The sequence below is a fragment of the Nannospalax galili genome, unplaced genomic scaffold (assembly GCF_000622305.1).
Source record: "Nannospalax galili isolate Female #2095 unplaced genomic scaffold, S.galili_v1.0 scaffold1477, whole genome shotgun sequence".
NCBI lineage: Eukaryota > Metazoa > Chordata > Mammalia > Rodentia > Spalacidae > Nannospalax > Nannospalax galili.
The window spans coordinates 1451377-1461638 of NW_008339642.1; the positions used below are offsets into that span (position 1 = coordinate 1451377).

Sequence of the window (10262 nt, forward strand, 5' to 3'; positions counted from 1 at the left end):
GGCCTCCCTCAGTTGCTTTTAATTGGAATTCTCAATGTAGTGTCAAAATGAATAAGCAAGTGGAACAGAGAGTTCCAGAAGGATGGGAAGTCCTAGATTTTTTGTTCATCTTACTGTGGAGGATCTAGTCCATCACTTTTGTCATATTTTGTTAGAAGTCCACACTCAAGAGGAGAGAAAAACACAAGAGCCAGAATATCACGGGTTGGGGGCCCTTCAGAGTCATGCAAGAAGCTGCCTACACCAAATGCTGCTTGCTATAGAGGTGGATGTTGCAATGTAGGAGACACAAAATGCATACAACAAGCCTGTAATCTTGAATAGTTCCCAGTAGGGATGGGAGAAAAGAAAAGAGAGGGCAAGGTGATAATGAAGTGTAATTGTGTTCCACATGACAGGGATGTGGTAGAGCTAAAAAGAAGAGCTACTGGGTCCGGGAGGAGCAGCTCATTCTGCCAGGACTATCAGAGGTACAATGGGAGCTGTGTAATAGCAGCAGCACAGCGATTCTAAGAATGAAAGGCCAGAGAGACAGAGAACACAATGTTCTTGGGGACTTGGACAATGGCTTTGTATTACAGTAGTACAAGAGGCTTGTGGGAATGATGGAAAACAAGGTGGGCAAAATACAACTGCATTATGAAGACAATTAGGTGGCATGCTAAGTGGTTTTGACTTTAGGACATTGTCGTCTACAAATAATAATCACCTTTTGTGAGTCATACCACATAAATTATACTTCTATCATCTGCACAACCACATTTTTTTCAGCTTTTATCACTAGCTGCATTTAAAAAGCTCAGTGTGCTCTAGTTTTAGTCCCAAATCTCATGGCTGGGAAGCATCAGGGCCTAGATATCCTCGTGGGCTAACAGCAGTTGTACCCTTATCTTGGTCTGTGCCTCCTGGAGGCCAAGTCCCTCCCACATTTCCTTGCTGTGTTGCTTTGTACTGTCCCCATTCCCCCATCTCGTCTTCTCTCTAAAACTAAAGAAATGAGATTTTGGGGGGGGGGTCTTTTGGAGACAAGGACTCACTGTAATCCCAGCTGGCCTGGAGTTCACTACGTAGACCATTCTGACCTCTAACTCACAGAGATCCACCTGCCACTGCCTCTGGAGTACTGTTATTAAAGGCTTGCACCAGCACAGTGATAAGAAATGCCTCAGCAATGAATTTCTTTTGTGCCTCTCTTTAATTTCTCATTTCCAGAAGATTTATTAAAAATAAATAACATAGAAAATGAAAAAAAAAAAGAATTTAGCTTCAACACGGACTGAACTTCTACCACCCTTGCAGCATGTGTATCTTCCACTCCCCAATCTTATTTCCAGAGCAGTCTAAAGCAAATTCCAAGGATGACATAGTCATTCCTTCTCTCCCCGTACCCCTCTCTCTAGTGTGCTATGTTTGTATTGCTGAGGATGGAACCGAGGACCTTGTGTGCCCTAGGCAAATGAGGACCTTGTGTGCCCTAGGCAAATGCTCTAGGGCATGGCTGCATTCTCAACTGCTTTTACCTGTTAGGTGACAAGATGCAAGTTGCCCAGCAGCCTTGGACTTGTGATCTTCCTGTCTCAGCCTCTTACGTAGCTGGTTATCATGGTACCACCATGCCCAGTGCATCACATTATTTCACCATAAATATTTTACTACCTATAGCAGTTTAAAAATACACGGTATCTTTATTGCACTCAGGAAAGTCAATAGCAATTTTTATCAGACATTATTATAAGAATGTGGAAAATCAATCATATACCCTGTACAAAAAAGCTACACTGAAATGATAGATGTCCTTTTATGAATCTTTTTATAAGGACAGTAAACTGCTTTCTGCTGACTTTGTAGGATTGATGTGCACACCACAATACACATTCACACAAGATCTCTGCATGTAAAATGAATCTTTCCTATATTCCTGGCTTGAGACTGACCTTACATAGTCTAAACTTCTTTGAGTTGCATAGCCATCTTTGCAGAAACCACATTTCTCATGCTATATTATACAACTGAATGTTACACTTTGAACACTTGACGCTTATAATGGGCATAGAAAGAAGTTCACCCACTCTCCAATTGTAATCAGTCTTACATCTTCAGGGTGTGGTGGACCCATAGCACATATTTGCCTAACGTGTATCTGGAAAGCTATGGAAAGCATTTAACGTTACATTGATTCTAGGTCTGACAGAATTGTAGCTGAAAAATGAGGTTCATTCACTGCAACTGGCAATACTAGCAAATTCCTTTCGTTAGTACCCTTATTTTTAAAGTGTCTATAAAATGTAAACTCCTTTTGAAAAAAAAGCACGCTCGCAGTCTAGTTTTATCAGGGTATCCCTGGATGGCGAGGCTTCAGCACGGGCACACGGAGAGCTCGTCCCGTTTCCAGGCGCGCCACGGTCCCCCTTTCCATCGGCCAGGCCACGCCTCAGTCCTTGAAGTGTTTCGTTTCCGTGAAGAGGAAAACGCTTTGTTTAGCTGCCGGCCACGCTTCTCTTTGCAGAAACTCAGCGCGGCGAAGCTGCACCGGGTCACTTAAACAACACTGGGTCATCTGTTTATTTTCAGCGAGACGAGAGGAACGGGCCGCCGTTACCTTGACAACTGCCCCCAAAGGCCCGCGCGGCAGGGGCGTGGCCCCGTAGGTCGGGGGCGTGGCTTGGGCTGCGGGGTAGATAAAGGGTGGCGCGGCGGCGCGGCGCCTGTCGCTTTGGCTGAGCTCCGCGGCGGCTGAGGAGGTCCGCGGGCTGTGCTCCCGGCGGCTGGGCTTTGCTCGGCCCTGACGAAGCGGGTCCACTCGTGTTCCGACTGCCGCGGGGCCACGACTCCGCTCCGGCCACTCTGAGGCGGTGGCTCCGCTCCGTGCCAGCTCTACTGCGCAGACCGTCCTCGCAGCCTCAGCCGCGCGCAGCATGGCGGGCGGAGCACTGCCGACCGCGCTCCTGGTCGCTTGCCTGGCGGCGGCGGCGGCGGCAGCCGACGACCTCGAGCAGGCCGCGATGCCGGCCGAGGAGAGCCGGGTGCAGCCCATGACCGCCTCCAACTGGACGCTGGTGATGGAGGGCGAGTGGATGCTGAAATTGTGAGTGTGTCCGCCGCCCCGCACGCCGCGTCGTCCCCGCTGGCCTCTCGCTTCCCAGCGGCGGGCTTGGGCGGGGACGGCCCGGCCCCTTCAGAGCTGCGGGCCAAGGCCTGCGCCATGCGCATGCGCAGACGGTCCTGCGCAGTGTCGTAGCGGTTCCGGGGCTACTTCACCCTGGGCTTTAGCGGGAAATGTTTTAAGAGAAGGGGGAGGCCAAGGGAAGGGGCGGGGGCGAGGCTGGGCAGAAAATTTGCAAGAACAGCTTGTGCCCTTTGAAGTACACCTGTCCTGGAAAAGGAACAGCCATCCGATGACACCAGGTCAGGTGTGAAGTCTGCAGATCGGGCAGAGCAGCTTCTGCGGAGCACTGGCCTCCCTTTTGAAGACCTTGAGATGTCATTGTGAAAATAAAAACAAACACACTTGGCTAAGTTGTAAAACAAGATTTTGGATAAGCCCTGACCGTTGTAATTTTGATTATATTAATGTCCTAAATCAAAGGCCCTGGACAAATAGCCCCTTTGGAACAATAGAATGGATACTGCCTGTCTGGGAGGAGATGCGAAACTGAATTGGGAAAAGGGAAGGGACTTGCAGATTATGGTTTAAGATTAATTTAACAGTAGGGAAGTGATCATTTGAAAGAAGCCAATGTTGACAAGGGACCTCATCTGAATTAGGCGTTAAATACTGTAGGTGGTGCCATAGGGAAATTGAGTGTTTGGAAACTTCTTTACCACATCGCTGAAGCCTATGGCAGTACAGGTTTATCGTTGCTGTTTGCTAGTCCCTTTTACATTGAGGATATAGGCACTCAAAATTGGATAAATTTTTATCCAAGGCCACACTCTTTTCAACTTAGATTGGAAGCAGATGCCTGTGGTGTGAAAACCCCAGTGAGATCAGGGCCAAAAATTCTGTTACTTAAATTATTTTGTTTAAAGAACATAATGCATAGTTATCCCTTCAAGCTGCATTTAAGCTTTTGGTTACAAAGGAAGTAATGTAGACATCACGAAACTGTTAAAACTATGGACATGAACAACCTGTGTAGATAAGCTGCCTTGTCTGCCCCATGGTGAGAACTTTCGTGAAACTGAAATTCGTCAGCTGATACTATGGGGGAACTCCATTTTTTCAGTCTATCCTTACACCTTTTTCCTGGATATCAGTTTCCTGGTTAGAGCTGAGTGTGTGAAGACAGTTGCAGTAGAAAGGCCTCTTTTAATGTGAGCTGTTTCATGGTTCGTTCGGGTGTTCGTTTTCCTTGTGCAAGGACAATAACAAAGAATGCTAAGGCTGAGAGGAATGTGAATCCCAGTACGCTTCCAAGCCAGTGCTGGCTGGCAAGTCCTGTGTTTTGGCTCTATGGATGGTTCATGTTTTACTGTTTTAAAATGCCCCTGCCTAACATGTTACTGTGAATTTGCTGTTTCCAGCTGCTTGACACTTGTTCAGGCAGATCTAAGAAGAGTCTTGTAATCTGGAATTAAGCTGTGAAGACACAAGATCATTTTAGTAGCAGGTTTTTTTTTTTTTTTCTTTGTTGTTGTTGTTGAGTACACTTGGTGGGTAGGAAGGAAAGGAAGGGAATTAAGCTATTACCTCCAGCTTCTTTCTCATTACCAGAACCCTGTTCAGAAGTAATCCTGAAGCCACAGTATGGCTGTTCATTAAGAAAAAAAAAAGTTTCTTTTGTTACTGGATAATATTCTTGATCTTTCCTTTGAGGAAATCAGTTAAAAAACAAAACAAACAAACAAAAAACCAAACATGTAATTCATCATATTCTCAGAACCACTATAGACCTACCAGAAATTTTCAAGAATTCATTTAATAGCTGTCATTTTTCTTCCTGATGTATTTAAGACAGAAAAAAAACAAAACATGAGTCTGGGGGAATGCCGCACAAGCACAAGGACCGGAGTTCAAATCCCTAGCATCTATGTAAAAGCAAGACACAGTGTACATATGTACTCTACACACTGGAGAGGTGGAGACAGGCTCCCTGGTGCTTGCTGGCCGGCTAGACTAGTTGATAGGTGAGCTCCACCTTCAACAAGAGGCCCTGTCTCTAATAAGGTTGGGAGCAGTTGATGAAGGTAGCTAATGTTGACCTTTGGCCTTCAGACACATGTACAGGCACACTGGCATGCACCTACACACGTACATCACTACTACCTCTTCACTACATACATCTGTATGTCTGTGCTCTTTGCAGATGATCTGGTCTTAATATTGGAGATTATTAGGAGGCAGCTGCTAATGTGCGTAATTTCTATAAAGAAATGAGTTACAAAGCTTTTTGATAATAATGGTGTCCTAGTTTGATGATTTGTTATTGTGATAAACACCATGAACAGAAGCAACTTGGAGTTTAAGGATTTATTTCATCTCATAGGTTAGTCTGTCCATACAGAGAAACCAAGGCAGGAACTCAGGAACTCAAGGCAAGAGCTTGAAGGAGAGACCACAGAGGAACACTGCTTAGTGGCTTGCTTCAGGCTCAGTTTACCTTTCTTAAACAGCCTAGACTCAACTGTCTAGGAATGGTACTGCCAACAGTGGGCTGGGCCAGCCCTTCTGCATCAATTTGCAGTCAGAACAGTCCGATGGAGGGATTTCCTCAGCTGAGGTTCCCTCTTCCCAGGCGACTCTAGGATTGCGTGAGGTTGACAGTTGAAGCTGTGACAGTCGGTAAACTTGATGTCATTTTGAAGGGTAGTTCTTCATTGTTCATTTGCTGCCCCTCCTGAGATTCTGCTTTTACATTTCAAGTCATACGGTCTTTATGGCACAATTCATGGTTATATTGGTATTAATATATTAATTTTAAGGTCCTAGCAGTACCTGTGTGCTTTCAGACTTGAAAAGCTGTTAAAAAAACATTTTAATTTGTTTTATTTTCTTTGTCTTTCATTGAATTAATGTTTGCGATCCTTGAATTTCTAGGGTTTTAAAAAAATTATTTTTATTTTATGATTATGAGTCTATTGCCTGCACGTATGTAAGTGCACCTGTGTCATGAAATGCCTGGAAAGGTCAGAAGAGGGCATCGGATCTCCTGGAATGGGAGTTATGGGACAGTTGTTAGCTGCCGTGTAGGTGCTGGAGCCTGATTGCTCTGCAAGAGCAGCCAGTGCTCTTAACCACTGAGCCATCTCTCCAACCTCCGAATTTCCAGTTTTAAACAGTTCTTCTGTATGTAAGAATATCAGTTAAAATATATTTGTAATAATTAGCTATTTCTATTCTGAAATCTTTTTCCAAATAAGCAAAGTGACTCCATTATTGCTTACATTTTTTCAGTGCCATGGGTTTGTTGTGTGCTCACTCAGCTTTCCTCTCGCTTCTTTCTGTGTATTTTATAGTGTTTACTGTCCATTTCTGCCTGCCACTCTAATTGGCTTGCTGTTCTTAAACAAAATGCTTTTTTGCGTTCTTTCCTCTATGTCCATGTTTTATACTATCCTTCTTTAATTTTCTAACATTTGGAATTTTTAGCACTTGCGTGACTCCCTTAACACTTATTTGACTCCTGTTATATTTATTTACTTTCTAGAACATTATTTTTGTTCCTTTGAAACAAAATATGTAGTGTGCTTCATTCTGTGTACGGTTCTGATGGCTCCTTATAATCCAGAGACATACATCTATGTAGCTTAGTTTTGACTTGCTAACATTTAAACAAATATCCAGAGGGAAAGGAATAGATCTTTGAGTTAAATTGACATTACATCAGCATTCATCAGTGATTGTCAGTAGGATAGCCTTGGCATTTTGGTTAGACAGGTCCTTGGTGTTTGGGAATGGCTCACATACTATAGAAACTTTTTTACATCCTTGGCCCTGCCTGTTACATTCTAGTAGTAGTCTTAGTCATATGACATAGACAATTACAACTCCCATCTCTTGTGCATACTTCTCAAACACCTCTAACTGAAAACAGCCACTCTAGGTATTGTTACAGGTATTTAAAAAAACATGTTTGCTTATAAACTAAGAAGTATTTACTTATAAACAGAAATACTTGATTTCAGATGAATTCCACAAAGGGTTCAAAGGTTTGTTAAACTTGTTGACAACAAGCTGAACATAGTGGTGCCCTCTTACCATATAATCTCACCACTGGGAGCAGAGGCAGGCCATCCTGGTCTACATAGCAAGTTCGAGGCTGGTGTGACTACATAGTGAGGCACTGTGTTACAAACAACAACAAACCACCTTAACCTTTTACAACATGACTTTCATCCTCCTCCTCTCTGTAATCACAGTCAACAGTTGAATTGCTTATATCACATTCCTAATGTTGACCTTTTTGTACATCTCAGCAAACTTGGGCAGTCTTACTCTCATTCTTTCTAACTAGAGAAGACAAATTGAAAAAGTTGAGACTTTGGCTAAACCTGATTATTAGTAAGTTGTGGAACAGGCCAGAACCAGATTGTTGGGCTAAACTTGGCAGCCTCAGACGTAAACCCAGCAGGGTAGTTTGGAACCCTGGAGAGTGGCACAGAGCCTTGCTGACTGACTCTGATTTCAGTTCTCTGCTGGCAGGTACCCTACCTACCCAAGGGTAGGCTCTCTTCCCCCAGGTGCAGGCACCTGCCCATGCTTTCATCATCACTGACATTTCTGCCAATGACAAGCATTATTGATGAATGCTCATTCATTTAACTTACGAGACCACACGTTAACAGAGCATTTTGGCTACCTGGAATATATTTCAGATGTCTTTATGAAGCTTGCTAATTTTACATGTCACTGTGACCCGTAGTAAGTTTAAATAGTAAAGACAGTGGCAGTTTCTGTGCTACAGTGAAGCTAATTCTTCGTGCTAGCTCTTCAGTTAAGGAGGATTAATTTAGGAGTTAGACACAAAGTTTCAGCATTTTAGATTTTTTACAGTTTTTAGGAAAGGCTCACACTATGTGATTTGCTTATGACTATGCTGTGTGCTTGCTCTGCATGTGCCATCTAATCTCCCATAATCTTGAAATGTAGCTATTATTTCCTTGAAGATTTTTATCACATAAATTCTATCTTTGTTCTTGCTCTGGGTGGCCTTAGAGGACTAGAGGCAAGGTTCTAACATGGTTTCTCTTTAGCAGTGAGCTATTTGTAATTTTTAGATATGCTCAAGTATCATGAGTATCTTAGAAACACAGACTCTATTACTAGTGTGATTTGTGGGGACATAGTGTTTTGGCTTTCCATTTTTTTATTCTTTCGTTGTGATTTTGGCATGTGAATTTCTTTTGTTGGTTATGATTCTGATAAGAGAATTAAGTTGAGGTATGCTTCTGTCTGTATTATCGGGGTGCCTATATCCCTTCTTTATTGGTTACGTAAAGCTGGTTGGTACAGGGTTCAGGTTCTCTCCGGTTTACTTTGGAGGGAACTAATGGCTTCAGATATCTATTCAGGAGTACCCACAGAAGCCCAATTCAGATTCCAAGTCAGGTACACTCAGGCTTCCTTCACCACGTGGAGGCAGGATCTGGGCACTCTCAGGCAGTCCCCTGCAGTCTCAGCCCCTATGCCACATGGAGGCCAGAGGGAGGCCAGAACTCTACACTCTCTGGCGGGTCTGTTGAGCACCAATGGAGGTTGAAACTGACCTTCTCAGGCTGTCTGCTAGAATCTCAGCCTTAGCCTACCAAAGCCAGATCTGCCCTGGGGCCTGGAGAGGGATCTCAGGAAATCCCAGGTAGGGGGATGGGTATGGCACAATTAGGGGAAGCTCACCACCAGGTGAAGACAGGATGGGGGCTCTCAGGCATCTCCTGCACTAGAGGGATGCCAGAATTCAGCTCTCTCTGGCAGTCTGCTGAGATCCCTGTACTTCCAGTTCTTCCCTTTGATTACATCCTGCCCTTCTGTTAACCATTACATTGGTTTATTTTTCCAAAATGTAAATCAAACCAGAATTCCTTTACCACTTTAAGGCTTATTGCTAAGCTTGAACAAAATCCTAACTCCTTAAACTATGTTCTTATGTAAGGGCTTATGTGTGTGTGTCTGTACACAGATACCAGAAGAGGGTGTCTCATTCCCTAGAGCTGGAGTTACAAATAGTTGTGAGCCATCTTATGTGGTTGTTGGGAACCAAACCCAGCTTTTCTACAAGAACTAGTGCTCTTAAACACTGGGTTCAATGTTTAAACCTCAAAATAGTCTTTTAGTTATATATTTACTTGTGTGTGTGTGTGTGTGTGTGTGTGTGTGTGATGTATGCACAGGAGCATTGGCACGGGTACATGTGTCTGTGCTTGCACAGAGGCTGAGGAGGATTCCTAGTATCCTACTCATTTTATTCCCTTGTGTCAGGGTTTCTTATTACACCAGGAGGTAGGCTGGCAGCCAGCAAGCCCCATGGATCCTCCTGTCTACCCTGTGCACAGCACTATAACAAACATACTTGACCATGCTTAACTTTTTATATGGGCTTTGGGGATGTGAACTCAAGTCCTCATGTTTGTATAGTAAGCACTCTTACCAGATGAGCTATTTCCCCAACCTCCAATTTTGTTAAAGGATGTGGAAAATGTCTTTACCCTGTCCCTGTCAGTGCTAGGAGCCTTTACATATACTATTTCTCTGCTTAGATTGGAATATTTGTTGATGCTTCCCTGGAAGTTCTTCTCTTTAGATCTTATCAGAGCTACTCCTCTTCCTGTAGGCCTTAGATGTTGTTGCCTGTTTCTGGCCTAGTGCTTGATGTTTCTTGAATGAAAAATACATGTAAAAATCAGAGTTCTTGCTTGAAGGTCCAGGTATTTTTAACTGTTTCTGTTTGAAAAAGTGTTGAATAAAGGTGATTTAGCCTATAGCTCTTCTTTGGAAAACTTGAGAACTGCCACAGATATTTAGATTCTTAGAAACATACTAGAGAACCTATTAATAACATCTGTTCCCTGCCTATCACATCTGTAGCTTTGATAGATCTAGAGCTGGTTTAGTTACTGTTGGGGCATCCCTGTGAAAATTGTTTTCCTTTCCTGGGGTGTTCAGAGTAGTATTTTCCTCAGTGCTCAAAACTATCTGAAAAATGACAAAGTTGATTGAATTGTAAAAATCACATGGAGGAAATACTTTATATGTTACAATAATACTTGAGGACATTCTTAAACTTGAGCTAATTTTTTCCCTATAGAATTAAGATTTTATATTATAT

The 10262-nt window shown here is 43.4% G+C and overlaps 1 protein-coding gene across 1 annotated transcript in view; it reads left to right on the forward strand.

The window, feature by feature from the left end:
* The first annotated feature begins 2771 nt into the window (after positions 1–2771).
* The window catches only part of Tmx4 (thioredoxin related transmembrane protein 4), a 44152-nt gene continuing 36661 nt past the window's right edge, over positions 2772–10262 (forward strand). Inside the window, exon 1 of the mRNA XM_008834354.3 lies at positions 2772–3085. Within this exon, the coding sequence (XP_008832576.1) occupies positions 2916–3085 (170 nt within the window). The 5' untranslated portion in view covers positions 2772–2915. The remainder of the gene's footprint in view (positions 3086–10262) is intronic.